General features: G+C 40.6%; 1 protein-coding gene and 1 long non-coding RNA gene across 5 annotated transcripts in view; one reads left to right on the top strand and one right to left on the bottom strand.

The window, feature by feature from the left end:
- AFTPH (aftiphilin) overlaps nucleotides 1–21,065 on the bottom strand; it is a 48,818-nt gene extending 27,753 nt beyond the window's left edge. For 2 of the 4 annotated variants that reach the window (XM_061461446.1, XM_061461447.1), the window contains exons 1-2: nucleotides 20,852–21,063; nucleotides 6,891–8,657 (exon numbers count right to left, since the gene is read on the bottom strand). In XM_061461446.1, coding sequence (XP_061317430.1) covers nucleotides 6,891–8,627 — 1,737 coding nt within the window. In that variant the 5' untranslated portion in view covers nucleotides 8,628–8,657; nucleotides 20,852–21,063. Of the gene's footprint in view, nucleotides 1–6,890; nucleotides 8,658–20,851 lie in introns of all 4 variants that reach the window. The other 2 variants (XR_009744672.1, XM_061461448.1) reach the window with 2 other exon arrangements.
- A 98-nt stretch (nucleotides 21,066–21,163) lies between these two features.
- LOC133273242 (uncharacterized) lies at nucleotides 21,164–23,565 on the top strand. Its single transcript, XR_009744682.1, has 2 exons — nucleotides 21,164–21,370; nucleotides 23,330–23,565. It is a non-coding gene; the product is annotated as an uncharacterized LOC133273242 (long non-coding RNA).
- The last annotated feature ends 3,751 nt before the right edge of the window (nucleotides 23,566–27,316 follow it).

Below are 27,316 nucleotides of genomic sequence, written 5' to 3'. Positions count from 1 at the left end.
CTCCATGTACAGGGGTTGTTTGAGGGAAACCCCAAGAGTCTTCTTGCTTCTTTCCATGGTCCCAATGACACATGGGCTGCGGAGCAGACACAAGAGCTTCTCCTCATGCTGGAAGCTGAACAGTGGAGTAGTACTTATCCCTCCTTCTACCCCACTTTCCATCGGAGGGGACAGCCCCACTTATCTACACAATCCCTCATTTTCCACACTCTTGGTTACAACCCACAGCATCTCTGCTTTGGCAGCATCCAGAGGTGCTTTAAGAAGGGGAAGAGCTGAAAGCAGAGCACATCTTCAGCCCTCCTTTTTCCTGCTGCCAGGAAAAGAGGCTACAGAAGAAGCAAACTCAAGCTCTGGGCTGGTTGCATCTATCAAACACAAAACTGGAAAATCTAAGAATAAATAAAGCCAGTGTAATAGTTAAATGACTGAGCATATTTAGATATTCAAGTTTTATCTGATAGAAAAACATAAGAAAGGAGACAGAAATGAGCATATGAAGGATCCAAGATGCTAAATGTATAATTTAGGAAAGGAATAAAGTCCATATGGACACGATCAGCTCTTAGTTAGGATTCAGAAGCCAAGTGAAGTCTCTCAAAAAACAGCAGAACAAAGCTCAGGGGCCAGACGCCAAGAAAAGAAACTGATTAACCAGAGAGATTTTATGTATTTATTTTAAATCAGGAACCCACAGCTCTGGAGACTGCCTAACAGAGGTATTTATGACCATTTAAACAAAATAAAGCTGAGGTTAAATGAGAAACTCCCTTCGCTGGGGTTTCTAACAACCAATCCATATTTTCCAGGAGCACATTTGCCTTTGAGGAGATAAGTCACCATATACAACTCTACCTTCACCATATGTGTGTGTGGGCTGGAGAGGGCTTCTTTTTTCCCCCAATTTCCTTTTTTTTTTTTTTTTGGGGGGGGGGGGGGGGGTTGGTTGGTGTTTTTTTTGGTTGTTTGTTTTTTTTTGTTTTTTCGATTTTTTTTAAAGAGCTAAACTACATAGCCACAGATTAACATGAGGGAGCTGAAAAAAGGATTTCAGTGGATGCAACTCGCCATGGGGAACATACCAATCAACTTCAGCGGGTCTCAGAATCTTTTCGACTCAATCATTAAACAAAGACGAACAGTCAACTAAGTCATAGCTTGGGCTAGAAGGAACTATTAACAAAGAATGGTCTTGGTTGGAAAGAACCATTAACAATGAATGGTCTGGGTTTCAAGGAACCTTAACAGCTCACCTAGTTACAACCCCCTGCCATGGGCAGGGGCACCTTCCACTAAACCAGGTTGCTCCAAGCCCCATTCAACCTATCCTTGAACACTGCCAGGGATGGGGCAGCCACAGCTTCTCTGGGCAACCTGTGCCAGTGCCTCACCTCATAGGGCAAATTCTTTTCCTAATATCTAATCTAAATCTACCTTCCTTCAGTTTCAAGCCATTTCCCCTTATCCTGTCGCTACATGACCTTGTAAAAAGTCCCTCTCCAGACTTCTTGTAGGCCCCTTTAGGTAACGGAAGGCACATTTTCATGGGGGGTGGGAGGGGTGGGTTATAAGTGCACATGAGCAAACAAATAACACAAATCACTAAGCTCCTAGCTAAATGGGGGCAGTTTTTAATTTGGAAAGGCTCATGGACTGTTTAAACTAAGAAGCAGCTTCCCTTCCACATAGCAACAACTTATTTCTTTAGCTCTTGTGCAGACTCTGCTTAGCAAAGAAAGCACCTTCTCAAAAGCAATGAGAGAAGAGCTGCAGGCAGAAAAAAACCTGAGTAAAAAAAGAGAAGCTAAGCTTATGACAAACACTAGTTTATCTTCTCATGATTCAAATGTGATGGTCTTTCTGCACCTCCTTGGAAAAGCAGGTATATTTAAGATGGTGCCACAAATTTCTCACAGGTAAAAAATGGAATTATTTCACTTTTATTACTGCAGGCAATTTATAATGGAAACACTGGTCCTAAACTGAGATTTACAAGCCAGAAGAGGACACAAGAGCTAAAACCTCTCACCAACACAAAATGAGGACTAAGGTTTTTTACAATAATTTAAAGAATTAAAGAAGACAATGATAGTCCTAAATATCCCTAAAACGTTTTTAGACAGTAACTGTGAAGATCTTGAGATCAGCAAAGCAAATCTGAAAATGCAGTGGTTTGAGAAAGAAGAATAAGACTTCTCTGGTCTTTTTACTGCTTAACACAAGAGAGCTATAAACCACAGTGAAGTTCAATGTAGAAATATGAAGCTGTCTCCCTTGTTCTTGCTGGAAGGCTTGCACATTCATTCTCCTTCAGGTGAAGGAGGTATCAAATCTTGGATCTTCCATACGGGCAAAGTGCAGTTTAACAGTTGCTTATCTTGACTACATAAAACTTCCCATTTCAGTTGGTCATGTCATTATTTTCTGGTCATGTTGTACTAACTTTTCAGCCAGGCTCTGTGAGGAAGTATATAAACAGAAACACTAAACCAGCCCCCTCCCAAACTATTCTCTTTTGTGAGATCCCCATAGCCAGCCTGTTCTGAAATACAACAATTATGGACTACTTTTAATGGTCTGGTTTTTACTCTTATTCAGCTGCACATACTTAAGAATCATGCTATGGACCTACACCCAAACCCTTCCAGACAGATATATTTACACTGCAAGTTTTTACCCAACTGTCTGAACTTAATTTAGCCAACACTATATTAATTTACTTCAGTGAACCGAGAGGCTGAAGTCTTTATGGTCATAATTACTTTTTTTCCAAGAGGATGACTTTATTGATTATCCAAGACAAAGTACTCTCTAAGTGACAGTGATCCAGGGTTTTCTTTGTCTTGATGTATACTTGTGGCTTAGTAACTGTGCATCACCCACACTGTCTGATTAATCTGAAGCACTAGAGCCTGTGAGCACAGGCTCTCTAATATGCATAGGATCTTAAAACCCACTTGGAGGACTGTTTAGGTTTCTCTTCCTCTCTTTCCAGTATTTGTTAACTCTCAGCTAAATCAGGCAAGAGTTCTGGCCTTCCAACCGAGCCACCATTCATCTCCTCTAGAGATGTCTATATGCCTTGAACACAGCTATGCACAGGTGTATTACCCACCCACATGATCACTGTGGGTAATAACGGCTCTTGCGCTATGCTGCCTAAGTCCTATATATATTCTTAATGCACAATACTGCAGAGTAACCCCCCCAGCTGACTAACATTCAACACTATCTCATGGAAAAAGCTGTTCTACAAGCCTTACATTCCTTATAAACAGAACTTAGTAGTGTGCTATGCGATGCCATAGAGGATTAATGCATATGGTACAGCCCATGTACTTGTTACGTCAGCCAGTTCACCCACTGCTACATCCTACATCAGTTTTAATAAACACAAAGGCATGTCTATAGCTAACACAAACCTACAGCTACCGAAACCAACTATTACACATTTTCCAGCTGAAGACAGGCATTAAATGATTAAGGTATATGGTAGTATTATTATGGGTTCAAATGATAGTCTGTGTACCTGTGTCCATCAGCCTTTGAAACTGGAACCTTTTCTAAGGGGTTGCAAATTCTTCCAGTAGTTTCAACTGAATACCATATACCATGCCCTTTTCTTCTTCCCTCCATGCAGCACTACTGAATAGAAGAGGTCAGCATGTTACTAATCCTACATTGCAGGTTGTGTGCAAGATTCGGAGCGTCTAAGACCAAAGGCAAAATAGGAAAGACATAATGATCTTTTTGTCAGTATGTGTCACTATATAAGGTCATTTTGTGACCTTTTCCCTTTACTTTCTTCTCTTTTATTCCACATTTTGTAAGAAACACTGGATTAATTAGTTTAATTCAAGCAAAGCCTAACTTCTACTTAAACATTATACCAAATCCACGACTTTCTAATCAGTTTGCCAGGCATGTACCTTACAATCAAGGCCATGCTCAGGAAGCATAAAACCCTGCTGCCACCTCCTCACCCAGAAGACACAAACTAAGGAACCAGAAAGGAAAATACGCAGAGACCATTGGCAAGGGACCTTGAACTACTGGTAAGTAACTTTCCCTTCATGGTGCATTCTGGATGGGCAAAAATTAAACAGTAATGCTGTTGGCTAAGTACATAAAAGCAGAAAACTGAAAAATAAAGAATGACATTAAGATCACTCTGTTCATACACCATTCAAAATTATTTCACTACCACAATACAGTGACTCTTCTAGCCTCAACATCACAGATCAAGTACATACAACATCTTGTAAATGATCTCGGTGCACCTTTAGCCTAAGCTGAGGTCTCAATTTTCACATCTATCTCAAGTGTCTAACACATGCAGTATTGCTCTTGCACCACCTGCTCCCTTTAAGTTGCTATAGCATGTGGTTTTTAGACCTGGCAGCACTACATTGATGCAAGTGATATACTGCTCCCTATCATTCTCTGGTTAGGGTAAAAATACCTCTGTTCTCTTACCAATCTCTACCTTTATTTTGCATGCAAGGGTTTCTGGTTTTGCATCGCACCGCTCCGGAATAATCCGTGGGAAACAGAAGATCAGTAAATTCTTTAAGAAGCTGTATTTTGGGGTTTGACCTCAGTGACATTCTCATAAAGTAAGGAAGCCAATCAAAATCTGAGTTTAGTTTTACTAAGGCTCTGCACTTAAAGTACCAGGCCTATCTGCTGGCTTATATTGACTCAACAAATCTCAATGCTTCTAATTGTGTGGCTCAACAGAAGAAAACCAGGATTACTACTTAAGATTAAAACAAAACATTTTTTTAAATATAAAAAAGGTTCAATAGATCCTTCCAAAACTTAAAGCACTTACTGAATAAAAATTATGCTTTGAAAATGTGTAACTATTGTTTTAAGAGTTAACAGGAAAAAAATGTAGCAACTACCTTTCATTGCAAGGAAACTATTGCAACAGAGAAAACGCATCCAGCTCAACTTCCTCTACAGCTCATTTGTGTAAAACGTTCTCTGACTTGCACTTCCTAAGTGGCAAGGGAAGCAGAACCTCACCTTGTAGTCAAACAATGACAACTGGCTGAAGTATAAAGGAAAGGAATGAAAAAATATTTAAGTCTTAAAACATGCTTTGCAATCTAACCAAAGTACTGTGAGACTTCATGGCAGATCATGGAAGAGCTTTCTCTGTAACTTGGCTTTTATCTATTGTTAATGAAGACTCAGGGAGGTGGAAAAAGAAATAAATTACAGAACCTCCGAAGGTTCTGCTTTTATAAATATTTACGTTGAAAAGTGTTTTCTATTGAAACTCTATCATAAAATTATGGACAGTTATAAGTGTGTGAAATCTTCAGACTCTCCCTTAATATCATGAGTAACTAGAAAAATGGATGACTGACTGAAATCATCTCCTCATCCCATATCTTTCTCAGGTTCTGGACAGGCTTTCAAGTGGCAACTGCACTAATGACCTTTGTACTCTCTAGTTCTACGGATGAATGACCAACAGAATAGGTAACAACAGATTTGTGCTTTCAACTTGAGAAATGGACCCACACATTCAGGTGAGGATGAGTAAGGTTTTGCATAGGCACAGAAATCCACCTGCAGGTTCACTTGTGAGCCTTTCTTGGGCTCATGAAGCCACTCTGAAATTCAGTGTGTCACTCACTGCACAAACCTGCAAGCAGGAATTGTCAGGAGCTAAGGCTCACACCTTTTAACGTGGCAAGAAATCAGTGCTAAGTCCTCAAACACTGCATTCCATTTGCTGATGCTTGCAAAGCTCCAGCTGGCACAACCTTCTTCTGAAAAGCCATTTCGCTTGTCACTGGTAGGAAACAGGAAGAGGCAGGAATGTCACCAAGCCTACACGAGGTCCTGGAAAAAAGGACTTGCCTCATTTCCTTTTATTTCCAGAGAAGATCCAAACCTTTCAGACACACATTACCACTAACAGCCTTTATTGCTGGTGTTGCCGCACGCTTCAGACAGAGCATACCCTAAACTACTCACATGGGATGACGTGATTGAAAGGAAATATTGAAGGGAATTTAAAACTCAAATTGTTCTGAGTTTTGTAAAACTAATATGAAATACCTTGTAAAAAATGATCTATGCATGAACAGGCACAGACCTCAAAGATAACTGGTGAAAAGAATTAATACATACTTAGCAATTACGTCGGAAAACCTGGTGGGGTGGTGAATGGGAGAAACCTACCTACTTTACCCTCCCTGAAACTCCTAACTAGAAATACCAGTAGCTTTAACGAGTTATCAATTCCTATATTTGTGATGTTGCTATAATGTACAACAGAGACTTATTTTTAAGTATCTTTTAAATTATTAACTTCCCAGGAGTTGGAATACCAGGGACAGAACTCCATAGGTCATGTTTTATTCCGCTCTCTACCCTAAGCAAATAAGTGCAGCTATTTACAAATCATCATTTTTAATCAGATTTTTAAAACATAAGAAAATGGTGATGAAAAATCTTGGGAATCAGTAATTTCATCTTCCAGTCACACCACCGTTTTATGAAAAGGCAACACCAGTGTCCCCTCAAAAGGCAATAAACTATAAATGCAAAGGAAGAACTATCCCAGGCTCTGAAATGCTTATGATGGCTTATTCCTTTGATCAGTTTATGTAAAGGACCACATGTAATCACCAAGACAAATGCATACAAGTTCCAGCATTCCTCACTCTTCTCCAGGAAGTAACAGTGCATAAGACAGAGAATGCAAACACAGTGCACTATTTCATACCAGTCCATTTCACCCACCAAATTAAATCTCTCCCACAAGACAAACAAGGACTACTCAAACACTTGCTGCATGCAGAAGCAGGAACCAGGAAGAAAGGTATGCACAAGAGAACAGGACTGAATGAAATCAAGAACACCCTTACCTGAACTGAAGGTGCTGGCTCTTGAAATTGCTTACTGGTAGTTCCTTGGGAAGACACTAAAGCAAAACTGTCAGTCTTGTGTAATGCTGGACCATCGATCCTGGCAGATGCATCTGTCCTATGTGACTGCCACGTCTCTTTTCTGTGATGAGATTCACCAGCTTGCTCATCTCCAAAGGCAGCCCAAGAACAACTGTCATTTTGTTCATCTCCAAAAGCATTCCAGTCTGTAGCCTGGTTACAACCTGCTGAACTAAAGTCCGCAAAGTCGTCACAGTCCTGAACACCCTCATCTTGAGGTTTTGGCACTGAATCAAAGTCTCCAAATTCACTGTCATCACCATTTTCTACCTCAGTAGTATGCTGGAAGTCTAAGCCAGAAGTTTTACTGGTAGTATCACATTCTAAAGTGTCAGCAGTCTGATTTAGTTCAGCATGATCCAACCTTGCTGGCTGCTGAGAAACAGTACTTGTGTCCCTGAATTCACCAAATTCATCATTAGTTTCACCAATATGTGCGGGCTGTTTGGAAGGTCCTTCTAGATCTAGAGCATTTACTGATTCTTGGGCATTACTGAAGGTGGGAGATGCACTGCTGACTGAGCCAAAATCACCAAAATCATCATCATCATGTGTGTCACTGCAAGCTACTACTTCAGTACTACTTCCACCATTCTTAAGATCTTCAGAATCACCCAATTTTTCTCCTGCAAGATCACAGCTTAGGCTTTGGATCTTATCAACCGTAATGCACTCTGTTCCTGAAGAGTCATCAGGCCTAGTAAGATCTTTGCCATTCTCTGTGCCATGTTGTCTTCTCCTTCCACTGTGTTCTCCATTTTCAGTAGTGCATATTGAACTTCCAGTTACCAGAGATTTAGTAGAAACTGCAAATTCATTATCTTCCAGTGCTGAGGGACCCTGCTCACAACTAATTTCTGAAATGCAAACTTCTTCAATATGAGTTACTCTGTTTATTCTGTTGTTCTCCTGAATGCTCAGAGAGTCTCTTTCATGAAGAACGCTGCATATTGTAGTTCCTGTTCCCTCTAAACGGAGTGGCTTTTTGCTTGAGAATGAAGCAAAATCTGCAAAGTCTTCACCTGAGCTAGGCATTGAGTTCAAAGTTTGCTCAGTACTATGGGTGCTAACAGTTTTCAGTCCCTTTGAGTCACCAATACTGTCTAGATCTTCTGTTCCCTGAGGATTTGCAGGGTCTGATGCTGCAAATCCGTTTGTTAGAATCTCTAGACATGGAATTTTCTCACCATTACAAGCATCTATTTGCTCATCCTGACTCTCAACTGCTATACCAGAAGAAAAGCCCTCTGGTTTCCCAGTGTTGTCTCTCTGTTCCCCTCTTTTACTTACATCTTCCAAAGCAGTACCTGAAGTTCTAAACTTGGATTTTTCTTTGCTGGTATTAGTAGCTGGCATATCAGAAAGTTCCTTAGTAAGAGTAGGAAGCTCTGTAACACAGTCTTTAACATTTTTAACAGATGTGAAAGTTGCAATGCTGGCTACATTGTCAGAATAATCATGAAGTGGGATGAAATGATTTGTGGGTATAAACTCTTCCTTTGGATGACCGTAGTCTGGTGTATCAAAATCAGGAAAAGCTACTCCAGCAGTGCTTACACCAGAAAATCCTCCAAATTCATCTTCATCATCATCATCAGCTCCATTGTCTAGTGGTGGAGGGGATGAGGAGTACATTCGAATAATATCTGGTTCCATCGTTTAGTTCCACTTCAAGTTAATATATTTCTGTAACAGTGAGAAAAAGAAGTATATTAGAATTTGGCTAGCTTTTGTCATTCATATTTTTTTAATTCTACTGCTTCATGTTTCTGTTTACAAGTGTACATATGTCAATGTCCATATTAGATATGAGAAAGAAACATTCCCCAAACCCATTTTCTAACCAATTCTTTTGTTTTAGAAGTCACAGAGAATCTACTGGGGACAGTTCACATCTCTTGTAAGCTACTACATGATCATATCCTCAGCAGACAGTGCCAAAATGCCAGAACACAAACCACATTTGCCTTGAGCCATTGTGCACCACAGACAATTAAGTTCAGTTTTAACCCACCGGTTCTCTACCTCCCATCACAAGCAATTCATAAAATACCCAACGACCCTGGTCCATCTTCTGCCATGCTCATTTGTGTGCACAGCTTCCTGTGTGACAGAAACTACGACACTCGACAGACTATGTCACCACATTCGTGTACACAAGGCACCTTCAGTAGCACCAAAGACTTTGAAAGATATTTCCTTAAGCTTTGAGACTGTGAATGAATGGAAAGAGGAACTGCTGTTATAATCATTAGCTATGATAGGCTGCTCGACTGTTTAGGTTTCTTTCTACCAATTCACGGTGTCCCTGTTCTTTGGATTTAATAGCTGCAAGCCAACATGCTGTCTCCACAGCTGTTGCCACTAGCCTGCTTTTGTCTTATAAACTGCCAGTTGGGAATAAGCACCAGCAAAGCCTAGAGCAAAACAAACTTCATCAAAGCTTCTTCTCAAAAGCAGAAAGGAGCAAGATTATCCATAAAATATTTAAACACAAATCACTAAATCACAGGAAGGAAAAAAATGGACTTATTTCCATGGCCTAGATAGAAACAGATTAAGAACTCCATCTGCAAACCATTACAGTAACAAGCAAGGTATGGATAGAAAGCCTTCCTTCCTAAGGAGTGATCTTGATGTTTTTTTTCGATATTGTGTGTAATTAATGAAACAACAACTAGATTGTTATAGGTTCACAACTGTACACATATCACCTCACTAGTTCATACCGTAAGAGGCCCTTAAAGGGAGAGCTATGACCAAACTCCTTCCATTTCGAAAGATACTTGTCATGAATACAAGGCGTAACATACCAAGCATTATCTACAGAAAGAGTGGAAACAACCTATACATGTTAGTAAATATATGAATTTCTAACCACCAGAATAAGTGCAGACTTTCAACACTAGTGCTGACACACAGATAAAATATTAACCTTAACTTCAGCATCTTTATCAAACAACTTTGTACATGCACCTAAATGACAGCACATAAAGAGAGTAACAACAACAAATGAAGCTCTGCACAACATATCCCAGCACTTGAGCCAAACAACTCTTGGTATTTGCTAGGGAAGGTATTTTGCAGTTATAAAAGAACATCATGCTTATCAGATGAAACCGTGAAGTAATTTGTAACAACCCATGCAGACTGAAGAAGGCTGAAAAGGAATTTTGTTTAGAATAAAGAATAAGTTGTCAACAGGCTCCCACATAGGCTTACTCAGCAGCAGCTGCTTAATAAAGTATTTGAGAGAAGACCTTCCCTCTCATCTCAGAGGTCTCATCTCTCCAGTGCACTCTCCCTTTTACATTAAGGTCTAGCAATTGCTGTTGAATGTACACACTCATGTAAAGATCGTTTCAGAGATGTCTATAGAGCACGACTTTGTGTTCACATACAGATTACTCCAACCTGTTTAGCTTCCAAGCCTCTGGGCTTTCAATCCAGCAAATACAATAATAGCGTTTCTTCTTTGTAAGTATCAGAGCAACTATTCCTTTCTTATATCCAAATTTCCAAGACCTACTGTGGTCAGCCATCAACACTAAGATTAAATACACAGTATATCCAAACTACAACTGCTTTCTGAATGTTTTACTGCAGACAAAGATCCATATGCTATACATAAAGATAAGCCCTCGTAGGTGGAAGTGCTGGTTTCGTTCTTTTGTAGAAGACAGACTGGTTAGGTAGATATTGGTATATATGAGCTGTGCTCATCTCAAGGCACCATATCTTGGTGATAGCACTATTTAAAGCTACAGGGGAGCTGGTTAAACAGTAAATGGTATTACGGCTGGAATTCATGACTCCTAGCATTATGAATCAGTAGCTCTTTAGTAACACACTGACATTTAGGAGAAAGGACAGAAAAAACTGCACCAGTTGAGATGGGACTCACTCCCCCCCCCCCCCCAATTCCTGGAAAAAGGAAAGGATATATTGGGGTTCTTTTTAATAAAAAGGAGTGGTCTCATTTGGTTATATAAAAAAAAATAATCATCCCATGTAACTAAACCTGCTTTCACAAGTCTCTACTTGAATCTCAGGAGACAACAGCATAAACTTATTGTTAAACCTCTGAAATTTAACAAAAGTTGTTACACCTACTTGGAAAATTTAGTCAACATAATATTTATCATGTTATCCCATGTGACAAAAGCTGAAGAGACCATAAAAGCAAGAAACTAGTTCTTGAATCAAACAAAAAAACCCCTCAGCATTATTTCAAGTATATTATATATATATACATATTTGTGTATATATTATATATATATACATATACATATATGTGTGTGTGTATATATATATATATCTATTTCAAGACTGGATATAAGTCTTTATCATCCCAGAAGAAACAGAAGGCTGAACAGAAACAATGAAATAGCTGGAAAAAAGGAAGGTGAAGATGGGAATCCTACTAAAAAAAATGCCGACTGGCTTCTGGGGAGGGTAGGATAAGCAGCTCCTTGCACTGCTTATCCCACCAAGTACTATGTACATAGACAAAGTACTATGACTGAAGCCACTGCAACCTCAACAACAATTTAATCATATGATTAAGTGTTTTATTATTTATTAAGCAGAGAGGTACAATCCCTTTAAAACATGTCCAAAGCCATTTAAAAAGAAAATATTATGTTGATTTACAGCATGTTGGTTTACATTGGAAAGAAAAAGCCATATAACTAAACCCAGAGAAGCAGAAAGTCAAATACTATATACTCCAATTACTCTCTAATATGTAGCCTGTAAAACATTACATGCTTGAGAAAGTCAAATGCTTGTGTGCTGACACAAATCAGAGCTAGAAAGCTAACACATTTGATTTTGAAACCCAGATTTCTGAAGTCCACAAGACCCATTTCTGAAGCTTTCAGTGCAGTACGAGTAATAAAGATCCAAGTTTAACACCAAAGTGAATACATATGGTATAAATGCATATATAAAATACAGATACGAATCAGAAATGTCTTCTTTTGAAACAGAATAATCAAGTCATACAAGTAATTATAGTCATGGAAAAAGGAGACTAAATCTAGGTAGACCAGCCTTCTCTTTCCCAGAAACCTTATCTGTATTGATAAGAAGTCATGAGAAAGGGAGGGAAAAGCAAAGATAGAAGCAACCTCAAATTTATTTCCAACTGGCAAGCATATAAACCTACAGCCCTCCACACAGACAGTGACAAAGTAGTTTTGCTGGTTCAGTAATAACACAAATCCACATTGTACTCCCACAGCCTAAAGTTTTCTAAAGTCTTGGAAAGTTCTTTGATCAGCTGCAACTATTTGCTTGGCTAAGAAGCACTGCCAGCTCAGCGGCCTATCTAGATTACCACAGCTTTATGGATAGGAATTAGATGCAAGAGGATGCTGATGAGCCTCCTAACTCATGCATTATACAGAATCACAGCTGGAAAGGACCTCTAGTCCAACCCCCTGCCAAGGCTTGGCCACCCAGAGCAGCTTACACAGGAATGTGTCCACGAGCATTCTGAATGTCTCCAGAGAGGGAAGACTCCACGACCTCCCTGGGCAGCCTGTTCCAGTGCTCTGCTACCCTCAATGGAAAGAAGTTCTTCCTCATGTTGAGGTGGAGCGCCTCATATTTTAGTTTATGGCCATTGCTCCTTATCCTGTCACTGGGCATCACTGAAAAGAGCCTGGCACCATCCTCTTGGCATCAGCCTTCAAGATACTTATATGCATTAAATGAGATGCCCTCTCAGTCTTCTCCAGACCAAGCAGGCCCAGCTCCTGCAATCTCTCCTCATAAGAGAGATGCTCCAGAGCCCTGATCATCCTTGCAGGCTCTGCTGAGCCCTCTCCAATAGCTCCTTGTCTGTTTTGTACTGAGGAGCCTGGAACTGGAGACAGTACTCCTGATGTGGCCAATATTACTTAAACTAATATGCTAACACTACGAATCCGAAGCCTCAAAAGAAAGCTTCTGAACTTTCCTTTCGAAAGAAAATTTGTCTATATGTTTCACCAAAATCACATGTTTTATTTTTAAGTCTAGTCTTTTCAGATTTATAGGCTTGTGGAACTTGGTTTTCACTTGAGTCATTTGAAATACCACATTCCATTCTGCATTAGTAACAGCTCCACGACAAGAAATGCAGGTTAAGAATTAATTCTTATCAACACTGGACATAAGTCCATATATTATCCATCCTAGCAACTCTAACAACTTTTTTTAACCATTTACTGTATTATCTTAGCATTAGCTAAAACCAAATCATAATAGAGTTGAGAAAATCCTTATAAGCAAGGATGCCCTAAAAAAACAACCCCAATATGCATCATTCAGAAAGCAAACTGAATGAGAGCAGCAAGCATCACAGTCAAATGGGATTTACTCACAAGACTCCTTTTCTTTGCACTTAACATAAAAAAGGGAGGCAAGGAACAAGAACAGCAGGGACAAACAGAGGACAAAGATAATGTGAAGAGACTGCATGGGGGCTGAAGCCCCCAAAGCCCCATCAAATATGTAGGAAGATCTCTGACCACTTAAAAATTTTCTCTCCTGCAACTTTGGCCACAAAAAAGAAGAAACTTCCTTCAATTTTTCATTTCAAAGCATTTTTAAAACATCACAGGGATCATTTACACAGCAGTAGTCCAGTAGCACAATGCTCTGCTCCAGAAATGTTTCAATAACACTTGCCAAAACAGGATCTACAAGGAACATTAACTGTGCATTTAAAAATCTGATCACAGGTTTGATGGTCTACGACATGTTTAATCAGTTTAACCCACAAGAACCAACTACATAATCAACTGTATATTAACTTGTATACGTTTTTTTAAATGGCATCTATTACCAATGATGTTACAGCTGTATTTTAAAAGTTGAAGAGCTCCAAAATGTATGAATCTGTATTGTATACGAGTGTAAGATTGTTATGTTAACACCATTTAACTGCTGGTTACTCAAAAGAATACCATACTCAAAGTGTAACAGAAGGAAAAGTCATTCGAGAATTCCCCCTCCTCTTGACTAACTGATTAGTGATAATTCTTTTTTTTTTTTTTAAACGGGGCATAATCCCAATTCTACTTGCAGCATAAGAACAACATGGGAATTTTTTGCCTTAATATAGTTTCTTCAGAAAGAATTTCATTATGATCCCCTTTCTTGACTTCCAAAATTGTTCTATCTGCCAACCATATACTGTTGAACCTAATTCATTATCATCTACTGGAAGATTAAGATTATGAAAACCCACAAGTCTTGACAGAACAACTTTGTCTATTAGTTCTTTTACTTAATCCATGCTTTGTCTGACATCTCAAATGGGGTCTTCTACCCTACTCAGACATACTCTTTGCTCCAAGCACTAGGCTACATAAGTTTGTAAGCCCGGTTTTTCAAGTAATTAACCCAAGCTGTGATTTAACTCAAAGGAGAATTTGCACAAATCTATAACCAATATGCAGATTATTTATCTTCCCCAGATTTTTGAGGGAACTGACTCCCAAATTTAGAAGTCAGCTATGAATTTAACATGCAACTTTCACATTTATTAAATTTAAAAACTCTTGAAACATGCTAATTTTAAGCAAATAGAACTCGTCAATTTGTCTGAACACAGCACACAGTAAGGATTCTTCTTTGGGAGGAATTTTCAACAGTTTTTATTTACACATAATAAAGCAGCTACTTCTATGATTCATAATACACAACAGCCCAGGTTTATGGCAGCAGACCTTACCCCCTGAAGTGTAGAATCTGACAGAGTTTAAGTGTTCGTGTTTAAACTGAATTATTTTAGCTACAATCATGGATTTATGTTGACAAGTGTCAGCTAATTTTTCAGATCACAATAGTTTAATATTAGACTGATGATGGATTTACATCAATTCCTTATGACACACAGTTGCTTGAGATTCTTCAGGAAAAAACTGTTAAAGAATTGTGTCTGTTTCAGATGCCATTTTCTTCAGCCTACTTATTTTTTAAAGCTGAAAACACTGGTTAAATTCTTGCTTCCATGTGTTTCTTTATACTTCAATATTCATTATGAAGGAAATTCACAATTTTCATTATTATTAACTGTTGAAGTCATACTATAAATGTAATTCACTAATACACTTACAAGTATATATTGACATTTTACTTTAAAGAAAAAAAACCCAACCTGCTGATTGTAATCGGTAAGATTCAGTTATGTTATTGCAGCTCTTGGTTTAAACCATTTAAGAATGTAACTCAGGTTAATTTAAAACACTTAGAAGAAGAGAGAAAGCAGAAATAACTAATGCTGAAAAAGATAAGAAGTAGTAGTTGACTTAACTTCTGATAGGGCAAGGATTTGCAATGACATGTATACCATTCTATCTCAAGTCACTAACCAGGTTTCTAAAGCATTTACTGTCAAACCAGGGTATCTTATTTAATTTCAGTAAATAGGGAACAATAACTGCTTTCCTCACACACGCATCACATCCTCGTTCATTACCTTTTGTAGAATAATAGTAACATTCTAACAAAGACATGGTAGCACAGAGAACAATGTGATTACACAAAAGCAGGTATAAATAGTTCCTTCTCTATGTGTCTTCTAAGGCAGCCTTGAAATGGCATGTCTGGCTCTTATATAAGACCTAAAAACCTGGGAGGGCACAAAGAGTATCTCTCAAAAAATGCAGGAGGCATGTAAATTCAAAAGAAGAAACTTCTTGTGGAGCAGAACGTTCCCTTTAACTTCAGATGAACATTAGTAAAACAATGGATAACCTCTCAGCTGTGGATTACTCTGTAAGCAAAGCTGAGTTAAGCAACCCATCACTTAGAGCATAAAGAAAACAAGATAATCAGAAATGGCATGATCAAGATCTCCATGACAGAAGCTACAATGCTACTGAAATGCCCTACAGTAAAAGTCTTGCAGTGGCAAGGAGATTGATTTAAGTCATTAGCTGCTAGCATTTGATTTTTCCAGGAACATTTAACTCTTCTACTGCAAGGGAATTCCTCAAGTACATACCAAAAATACCACAGTGAGGACCAGATTTAGAATTCTCAGTACAGCAAAATGTTGGCTTCCAGCAGAAAAAGCTGTCCTCTTCTATTATAACTTATTTTTCATTGGCTTATGAACAATGGAAAATGGATTTACAGTCTTTCTGCATCTCAGAACTTATTTCTAGAAGGGGCACTGTAAATGAGGAGCGCCAGTCTGTTAAAATAGCATTTCTACAACCCCAAACCGCTCTAGACAAAGAGTCACTGTCCAGGCTGAAGTCAATATGTTCTTAAATTGGTTTAATAAGCTTACTTTTATTTTTGGAATAAAACAAAATACAGCAAGAAAATGTTTCCTTCATAAAGCCTCCAAGAAATCAATGTTTTCGATTTTGAAGGTAATGCTGTTACAGCCAGAAGGTCCATTACCCAAAGCACGAGTTTCACTTTTTATTCTTGCTTGGACATATGAGTTGAGGAAAACAATGTTCTCCAGTTCCAGTAAAGGAAATGTATCTAAGCCTTATTTCTCATTATCCAACACTTGGAATTAATCAATACCACTGTACATTACTGTAGTTTCAACAAACACCAAATGTGCTAGAGCTAGACACCTTCTATTAAAAGGTGTTGTATGTAAAATGAACATTAAAGAAACCAAACTCAAGAGACTGCCTTCAGGATTCAGGTACTTGTCTCAGGCAGCTCATTCTTCCTGTCCTCCTGACCTCCCCAGGCTGGCAGTAAACACCAGACATCCTCAGAGGATCCAGCTTATGCAAGATTCAAACCTTTGACAGTGCTCTTCTTCCTCTTATTGCTGACAATACAGGAAGACCAAGTTAGGTGGCACAAACATGAAATTCAAACAGATCTGGGATATAGACATCTTCCTTATTAGATTATATGAGGAAGGAATCAAACAACTTTCAGTACATGTGCTGTTTCATTTATCATAGAATGGTTTGGATTAGAAGAGACCTTAGAGATCACCTGCTTCCAAGCCACCTACCATGGGCAGGAACACCTTCCACTAGACCAGGTTGCTTAAAGCCCCATCCAACATAGCCTTGCATCCAACCTTCTCCCTATTGCAATTTGGCTTAGCTGTGGAACCAGAGAAACATTTGAAAAATATGAATCTAAATGTGTTAGTTCACAAAACAATTTTTTAAACCAAGAATAGCATCACTTGTCCAAACCCAAAAGATCAGGTTATTTTTATAGTTACTATAAGTAAAAAAAAAAATAAAATTAAAATTTAATCTTTCAACTCAAAATCTGCTGACTTGCTTTAACAGCTGCAGATAAAGACATTGTCTGTACCTAAATTTGTAAACAGTGGGAAAAAATGCTGCAAGAACAAGCGTGTTTTTAATTCATCTAGGCAAACACAACTGGCTGGGAAAGTCAATCAGGTTTAAAATCTGTCTCTGTGGGAACACAATATTTGTGTCCAATGTACAGCACACATCCATGCAATGTGTAAAGACAGATGTCGAAAGTAACACATAACTGGGATGTTTTCTTTCTTATCGTTTCTTAAATTCCTTTTGAAAGAGTGTTCAACTCAGTGAGAAAATCTATTTCTGGACAGTACCCTCAAACATGTTAGCTGGGAACCTGTTCTAAATTAAGACAAAAAGATGCTGGATTAGAAAGTATTAGAACTAGATTACTTAAGGTCAACTGTTCTCAGAGATTTATTTAGAGAGCAATATGTTCTTCATCACATATAAACCCTTCAAACTTCACACAGACTACAGTAAAGAGCAGATTACAAACACTCAGAGGTGCACTCTTACGCGAAAGGTTCTCCCACAGCCTGGCAGAGGAAACAGTTGCATAGGGAGAACAACCATAGGTCCTCCTTCCATTACTGCAAACTTCTTGTTTCTAAGTGAACAAATATTTTTCTTCAACATGCAGAGAACAAGTGAGGGGAAAAGGCAAAACCCTCAAGCAGCCTGCCTGAAGCAAGCTAAGCACAGAGCAAGAACAGGCTTACATTATTCATCATTTATCCCACCTATAGTCATCTCATAATAAACACAATACAAGAAGGACACCTAATACTTCAAATAACAACATTTATTCTCCACCACTTTCCAAGAGACATATGAACTTCAAGTTTCACATTTCCTTCCCCCTGGCACCTACTTTCAAACGTATTAAAGCAAAGACAAGTTTTGCCTTTCCTGTGGTTCTTGCAAAACAGCACTCTTGGGATTGAAAACCCCAAATTATTTGCTATACAGAAGCAGACTCATTACATCACCTTGCAACTGGTATCAATGCAGAAACATTCCTCACAGCATCAATCCAAAACTTTAATTGCTATAGGCATTAGCATGGAAGAGAGTATACTGGAAACGAGACTGTCAGTTTTCAAATAAGGCACATTTCAAGGCCTTTTTTTGTGTGCATAAGAGCTGCTTACACTGTGGTTTCTGCACAAAGGAAAAATAAAATTAACAGACAAAACTTGTGAAGCCCAGCAATGAGTGGGATCTAAGACACTTCTCTTAAGGGAACTATCCAGAGAAGTTATGAGTATTTTGAATCCCCATGAAAGGGTTAGCATGTCATTGCACTGAAATGCTCACAAAGACATAGCTTAAACTGTCAAACAGTACAACAGCACAGAAAGGATTGAGCATTTTGTCAAAAAAGATGAGTATCTGAAAGAATATTATGCTGCTGAGTATAGTGAGAACAACCAGATCCAGCATCAGCTTCTTTACCACTGGGTTTCCAACTAATACCACTAGATACCTGCAAGGAGAGCTCTATGAATATTTCAAGAGGAAAGGGCAAAGTGTTGAGTGAAGGCTGCTCTATTATTTCCACTGTGAAAGGCAAGTCTTCTCAAAGTACTGAAAGTTTCAGGATATCATTTTATGTACTCAGGGTGTTAAAATGCTTACATTAAGTTAGTAAGTTACTAAAGAAAATTTCAAGTATAAATAAGTTCACATGCTGTCTTCACCAACAGAAACATGCAGCACACATACAATTCAGTGGGTATAACTCTGAATTTTATAGACTATTAAATCCTTTGTGAAGTGAAACCATGGAATGATGGAACAGTTATGGTTGGAAAGGACCTTAAGATCAGCTAGTTCCAACCCCCCTGCCATGGCAGGGACACCTCACACTAAGCCATGTCACCCAAGGCTCTGCCCAACCTGGCCTTGAACACCACCAGGGATGGAGCATTCACAACCTCCCTGGGCAGCCCATTCCAGTGCCATGGTGTAAGCAAACAAAAAAAATAAAGCCAAAATAAGAATAAAATTAAAAAATAAGAATCAGACAGCACAAACGGATCTGCCGAGGCCAAGCTCCTTCAACTGCCTGCTTATAAACAAATTAAGGAAGTAAAAAGAAGAGGTCATACTTTCACATGACCTTAGAAGGTCACCCAACATGTACTTTACGCAAACACTATGTGGAACGGGAACACCATAGCCACACTGCCTTTCCTGAAGTCACTTTATTACAGTGCTAATTCATATTTTTACATTTAAATTACCATATCCTCAAATTTATGCTATTTATTTTCAGCAATATGTTTGAAAAAAACCCACAATTTATCAGTAGCCACAGGTACTCCGTCTCCTCTCCTGGCTCTCCCAATTACTGCTATATTCCTCAAGGTACAGCTCCAACTTCATCATGAGGAGCTGCTACCTCCGTGTTGCCTGTGTGACCATGCATAGTGTACACCAACAACACAACCTAACATTTTTATTCTTAAAGTGGGCTAATTGGTTTTCCAAGCCTGGTTCATTTGTTCAGAGAATAAAACAAAGAGGAAATACTCTTAATTTTGTTCAATCTCCAAAGATGAGAGCAGTTAAAAAGCAGCATCCATCAAACTCACTTTACCATGGACTCAACAGCTGGAAAAAAATAGTTCTGATGAAGCACATCACACTTCAGGCAAAACATTCATGAAAACAAAACTTATATGACCAATTCACTACAGTTCTTGTCAATGCTGCCGCTTCTATTCATTCCATTTAGGAACAGATGTTTCCTTTAAAAGGAGCAGACTTCTGATTTCAATTTCTGTGCTGAAGCTGGAAGGAAAGGGCTGACACCATCAAGAAGCCAACCTACAGACACTGTGAGGGAATCCCAAGGTTTAACCCTTGGTTTAAGGGATTGTCTTTAAGGAAAATGAACGTTTTGGTTCATCAGGTAGCCACTCACAATAGCAAACTGAAGCGTCAGGACTTAAAAAGCATTTCAGCAACTTTGCCCCATTTCAGAACTTATAAAAACATAAAATCATGACTCCAGTTCCGTGTGTCATCTTCAGATGCATTTATCAACTGACAGGCTTCACACCCCTTAGAAAAATATGCTTATTAGGAAAAGCAAACACACAGGACAGCTCAACTTCTTGCACCACATCACGGAGCCCTCTCCTCCAGCTGCGGCCTCACTGAACCCCACAGAACCGAGGGGTTCCGGCTGCCACCCCTCCCGGAGCCGCTACGGGAACCCGCCCGCTCGACCCCCGCGGCCGGCCGCCGAAGGACAAAGCCGCCGGTCCCCGAGGCCAGCCCTGCAGCGGCCGGGCCCCCCGCTCCAGCCGCGGCGGGACGCACCGAGAGAGGCGCCTCAGTGAGGGGAAGCGCGGCGGGGCTTCACCCCCCCTGCCCAGCCCTCCCGCCGGGCAGGGCGGCCCGGCCCCACCGCCCTCCCCCGAGGATGGAAGAGGAAGGTCGGAAACCGCGGTGCCCCACCAGGCCCCGGCCGCTGCAGGCCCCGGGATGAAGCCCCAAGGGGTCCCCACCCGCCACCGCGGGGCAAGGGGTGCCCGTTCCCCGGCCAGGCCTGGAGGAGACGAGCCGCCTCCTCCACACGGCAGCGGCGGCACCGGGTCTTACCTGCGGGCTGCTTAGGGGGCGGCGGAGCCCGGGCGTGCATGGCGGCGGGCGAGGAGGGGGAGGGAAGGGGAACGGGGACCCGGCCGGTTATCTGAGGCCTCCCGCGGTAACCGCCATCGAGGGGGAACCCATGTCACGGCGACAGGAACCGCGTCGCTGCGGCCCGGCCCCCTCCCGGCGGCCACCGCCTCCTGCCCCGCCACCGCCCACTTAGCCTCCCGGCAGGCCCCGCACCGCGCTGCCGCCTCCGGAGCGGCGTCACTTCCCTTAGCGGCTCAGTAAATAAATAAACTACCGAGCGGCGGTGTCTGCCCCGCGCCGGGTGGGGTTACACAGCGGGGGAACCGCGCCGCCGCCATCTTAAGTGCTGGCAAGCTGCTTCCACCGTGGTGGGGTCGACATCTTGGGCGAGGCCGTGGGGGGACGCTGCGGTCGCCATGTTGAGCTCGGGAGGAAGAGAGTAGCGCCAGTTTGTGGAGTTTTCCGTGCCCTGGCGCAGGCAAATTAAGGCGGTTTCAGGTTTTTATAGCTCTGTTGTTTTATTTACCCTTCAGGGGTGTTATATAGGTTGCGATAGGTGATGCCCTGCGATCGGTGCTAGGGATCCTGTCAGGGATCCCATGAGGGAGTTCGGAGCCGTGAGGGCGTTTGCCCGCAGAGAGGTGCTGAAAGCAGGCGGTGACACAAAAAATACCTATCCAGGATCGAAATAGAGAGCTTGGGGCGACTCCCTTCTCGCGGGAGGAGAACAGGTGGAGGGGCTGCGCTTCGCGGGTCAAGTGTGGTACCGGTAGTACCGGGGCAACGGCCCCAGAGGAGCTTCTCTGCCGTGAATACGATCGTGGTTATGTCCTCGCTGTGGAAAGGGTTGATTTCCAAGTCCCGAGGGCTAGGTTGATGTTTCTGCATAGGAAATGGTTTATTGCAGAGTTTCACCCGTTTGAAGTTGGAGGGGAGAGCAGTCTGATCCCATATGTATGATTCCCCAGCCCTGTCTCCAAACCCACCTCTGGAACAGGCTGCCATACCACTATTCCACCTTTTATGCCTCCTTCTGACCGCAGGGTAAGTTCCTTCAACTTAAAGAGTGTGCACATCGCTTAGTCCCGCTGGGGTCCCTGAGGGGTGCGTGCATCGCGCCCCAAACTCCGCCTGTAGGCATCAGGGTCTGCCGAAGTTCAAAGAGTAGCTTGGTACCCATTTGTTTCTGGAAAAGACGTTCCTATGTGCCTACGCTTCACAGAGAAGGTGTGTATGTAGGCAACCTGTAAGTGCACCACCAGTCAAGTCATGCTTTACTTGAACTGTCTTTTTACTGTTTTGTTTGCTTGTTGGTTGTGCAAATGACATCAAAAAGGAGGAGAAAGACTGTCAAAAAGGCATACAGGGAAATACTCTATTTTAAAGTATTTTTAAAAAGATCTTTTTTACCCTTTCCCAAGGAGCAAAAGTAGAGAACAGTTTGAGCTCATAGAAAAACATTTACAGCAAACCCACAAAATGATTAGATATAATAACATATGTGTGCTTCTTGCTTTAAAACACTTTGTTGTTTTCTGATGCTTGTTTACTGGTGAATACTGTCAGAACTACAGGCACATTAGGTCTTTAAAAACGCATAATGTCTTTTAAAATAAAGTGCAAAGTCTGCCATTCATCCTTTGGCAGCTCTGAACTGAACACTGTACAGCAGTTACACTGTACAGTAGTTAGAACATGCTGGGAAATTACAATAATAAAATAGTGATCAAAGTGTAATATTAAAGCTTTGCTTCTACAGAGGTTTAAACATCCATTTAAACACACAGTAGTTTGGCTGAGGAAGGCTTAAAACAAGGCTATTTGTGGAACTTTTAATGGTTGAGGTAGGCTTGTGGAATAAAAATGCCTCAGATGCATTTAAAAGTAATTATAATTCATCTACTAATTTAATAAGCAAAGCTATTGTGAAGCATGGGGAAATTACATTGTTAATACAAAGCTGCTGTTACGGTAGGAATCCAGTTAAAGTAGCTGAATATAATAATAGGTGGCTATTAATGAGGCTGTGTTAGTTACCTTTCGCCGCCTGGTGGCTGTTTTCTGTATTTCAACTTCGTATCAGCACTGGCAGGGCAGAAGGAGAAGCTGTGAGGAAACCGGAGGGTAGGGCGGTTTTGCAGAGATGTTTCACCTTCACGCAGAGTAGAATAACGTGTTTTGCATTGCAAGGATGCAGGGATGAATCTGTAAAAGCAGTGAGATACGTTGTTGTAAAGCAACAAACTGGATTATTTCTTCCTGTATGTGGCAGTAGCCATTAAGTTTCAGGGGCCCAGAATATACAGCAGTGTGTGGTGTTAGTCCATGGAGAATCATTTCGTATTCCAGCTGTGTTTACTTGATAGTCATTGACCATAAGTGTTAATCACTCTCAGGGCAACTTTGTAAATATTATAATTAGAGGAAGTAATTTAATCATTATCTTCTCTTACACAGCTGATGTATCAATGATTTGAGTAAGTGTATGAAATAAACACACTGCCTGTAACCTCCCCAGACAACAGTCTGAGCCTGAGCACCCTAAAGAGAAGAATAAAGGCCTTCTGTGGAAAAGACCAAAGCCACAAGCACAACCATGTACCACAAGAAGAGAGCCAGAAAAATCAACAGTGTCAGTAATTATGCCCTAGAATAGAAGGAAATTTGTTAAATAAAATTCCCAGATGATTTAAGGAAGTGACTCATATCCTAAGCTACAAAGAAAGGCAGAAAATCCCTCCAAATGGACCCTGCCAGTTTGACCAGAGGGAAATTTCCTTTTCTTTCTTGGTGGTATTCAGTTGTTTCTGGACCAGAAGCTTTGATCAGTATGCATCTGTGAGTCTTTAAAATTTGTTTAACTTGAATGCAGGATCAGATGAGAGGCGAACGTTCCACATAAATTAAATGAAGGTGATCTTCACTTGGGCATTGTGTGAATGATTGACAAGATGTGGGGGATTTCTTTAGTCACTCCTGCGTAAGCTTTGCTGGTCGAAGGAGATTACATTTGCTTACGAAGGCAGACTGACTCTTCATAATAGCATTAGCTATATTTTCTAGTAGTTCTGTGAAATTGAATCCATGCGATACAGCACTAATTTCAAGGTTATATTTTTAATATATGAAAGTTTCCTTTATGGAATTGCATGGCTTGTAATGTTTGTATGTGTTATTTGGAGATTATTCTAGAGTGGTGTTCAATCCTTTTTCAACCATACGGTAGGGGCCGTTTTCTTCCTGTACATGCGTACTTCCCAAGCAATTTCTTTTTTTACAGCATGGTGAAGAAGCGTTGTAACTTTGAGATATCCATCTTGTTGTGAAGCCTCTCTGTATAGTGCAATAAACGTTTTAAGTCAAGCAGGGCTGGTCTTGGTAACTCTAGGTCCAGTCCTAACTTCTTGGCTGCAGTAAAGCAGTTTTATCAGTCACTGCTGCTGAGTCCTGAACTGTCAGGAGAGGGCGCAGCCTTCTTAGAAGTCTCAAATGGAAAAGGAATCGTGATGCGTTAGGATGATTCAGAAAGGTTCTCGCAAAAACCATGGTCTGGAGATTCGGACACTCTTTCTGGATTGGGAATTGAGGATGGCAGGGAGAACTTCTTATGGTCTACATCTATGTCCTTCATAAAATTTGTTCATAATTCTTAAGAAAATCGAGTATAGGGAAACAGTTTAGCTTTTTATATCTCATTTTAGAGTTTTACAGCGTGGTTCCTGAATGTAACTTTTAGTGGTGCTATAAGCTGTACCATATATTATGTAGTGTAATGCAGAATGTCTTCTGAAAGATGTTGGGCTGCTAGCAGTGGATAATGCACTTTTTCCTCTTTTTCTTTTAGTTTCAAAAATACGTACACTACAACATGGCTCCTGGCAATGGAAGCTTTTCCTGGCTTCCCAGCTCAGTGGATGGGGAAGAAACTTGTTCTAATCAAAGAGCAGATAAATCCTCAAACTTCGGGCAGTTTGCTTTCCTCTCTGCTGTGTTTGGCAATACTGCTGATCAGAAACTAGATAGTTGCTTTCCTGAAAAATTAGCATGCCTTGTTTGTTTTAAACTCACTACTGAATCAGACATTTGAAAATTGGAAATTATCCATAGAATGAATTCAAAGTGATCTTTAGACCTACCAGATCATTTCACTAATGCCAAAGGGCATTCATTTCTGCTATTGGCAGGGCAATGCCATCTCATTCAAATATTTCTGTGGAGTATATAAAAACCCCAAGCAAATTGAAAACAGGAAATCAAACCATTACAATTTATCTTCACAGAATGCTTTTACTTTTTCTCATCCTGACATGAAACTGAATCGGCACATTTCTCTGCAATGTTTTTAATTCAGTGAATCTGCATTTATCTTAGTCCATTATAGCTGAAATACCCCCTGCTACTGCATTATCAAGCAGAAGGAGCTTTACTGGCTGAATTCGCCAATCAAGCTTTACGTGAAAATTGTTTGTGGCTGTGGTTTCATAAGGTGGGCATTATGAGAGTAGCTGAATGAATAATACATGCTTTCTGCTGCCTTCTAAATGTTCAACAGTTAGAAAAAACCTGTGGTTACTGTTAGCTAAGTTAAAGCTGTAGCTGAGCAGAGAATGAACTGTTATTAAAGCCAGACTGCCCGGCTCTTCCACGGTGTACTTCAGAGCTCTTGTCTATGTTAGAGCTGAGGGAGCCAGGACTGCATTTTGGCCCCAGGGCATCCCCCAAACATATTAGGGACCCCCTTGTGAAGACCCCATCGGGGTCTGTAAGCTGGCTGTGCAGCAGACATCCTGAGGGTCTATGTTCCCTGTGGTTTTGGCAGTGTCTGAATTAATTCCTGCTCCATGTGGTCTTCATGTGTCTCTGCTGACAGTGAAAGGAATTTGCTGAGCATGGCCTCCCCATGCTAGGTGTTAACCATTATGACAACCCTTATATGGTAGTCTCTCTTTCCTCCCAGGGCTGTAGTACCTCTCAGATCTTTTCAGAGGCACTGAGATACTCTTCTAAACATCTCAAATGCCCATGTCTCCTGCATCACTACTACTTCCTTTAACATTAACCTCTGGGCATGCAGAATGACCTGGCTCTGGTTTCTCTTGTTTTGGGGATCCAACAAAGGTGTCTTAATTTTTCCCAGCTCTTCAAGGAAGGGACCATCTCCATCTGTTCCAGTTGTAATGACATAAAACATCATAGTGGTTGTTTTAGATGGAACATATAAATCTTCTGTTTGGAGTGCAAGTTTATTACTTTTTACAAATGTCCCTAGTTATATTTATTAGAGCCATAGTACGAAAGAAGGCATTGCTACATAGCAGCCCATTCTCTTTTGATTTACAAGCCATTAAAAATCCCTGAATTATCCTTAAAGAATACTAGATGTGTTAACTACAAAGTGCCCTATATAGTTACAGAAAACAGATGAAATGGCAGTTACTTTAGATGGGTCTTAGAAATCTTCTGCATCTGAAGGGCATGTAGGTTCTTTGATTTTTGTCTCAGGCTTATTTGGACAAGGATTGGGCTACTGACAACAACATTGGGCAGGGGTTTTGATTAGTTTTGGTTGGTTGGTTTGGTGTTTTGGTTTTTCTCTTCTGAGAAACTCCTGAGTCTTGACCATGTTTGTAGGTTGTCGTGGTTGTTACAGGTTGTTGTGGTTATTACAGGCTGTTGCTGAAGCCAGGACACAGGTGATTTTGAGCATGTAATGAACGTGTAGGCTCACATTCTTGACATATGAGGGCTACCCAGTGGATTAGCCAGCTCATGAATGTCAAAACAGCCCCATTTTACCCCTGTGGTTTAGACCATATCCTCAAAGTGGCAGAAGTTAATGACTTCAGTGTAGCAATACTATGTGTACACTTGGCCTCAACATATTTTTATGTGTAACTCATCATCAGCATGTTCAAAGTGTATTTTCATGTACGTACATTTGAATGACAGCAAGGCTTGCCAGCAGAGGCAAGAGACAAACCAGTATAGCTGGCAAAAACTGGCAGGTTGTTGGCAGTGCTGGCGTGTTCAGGTGTGAAGGAGATGTAACAAACTTGAAGATGAGTGCAGACTGAAAACAGTTGACTTCAGCCTTAATTTAAGTGTGTTAGTTAAGCTAAGAGGAGAAGAGAGCTGACAGTTGTAGCAGGTCAGCAAGCTGTGGACAGCCCAAATGATGTACAGGCAACATGTACTGTTTCCTCACAGGGCTGACACTATTTTCTTCTCCTAGAAGATGGTATTATATGAGTACCTCACTGTCAGCAGGATAGCAAGCTTTTTGGCTCTCTCAGTAGCAGAGCTTTCCAGTGTGACTAATTGTTTATTTTTTTTTCAATACAGGCTCTGAGTGTGGAAAGCCAATAAGAAAGTAAATCAAAATCATTAATTTAAAGGCAGTCCCTTACCTTTAAGAGGTATGGCTTGTGAATTTTTTACATTTAT

The sequence above is a fragment of the Pezoporus flaviventris genome, unplaced genomic scaffold (genome assembly GCF_033815535.1).
Source record: "Pezoporus flaviventris isolate CSIRO_AGI_PZ_B2104156 unplaced genomic scaffold, CSIRO_AGI_Pfla_v1 ptg000031l, whole genome shotgun sequence".
NCBI classification, from domain to species: domain Eukaryota; kingdom Metazoa; phylum Chordata; class Aves; order Psittaciformes; family Psittacidae; genus Pezoporus; species Pezoporus flaviventris.
Note: the sequence above shows the minus strand (reverse complement) of the source record. Positions and strands in the feature narration are given on the sequence as shown.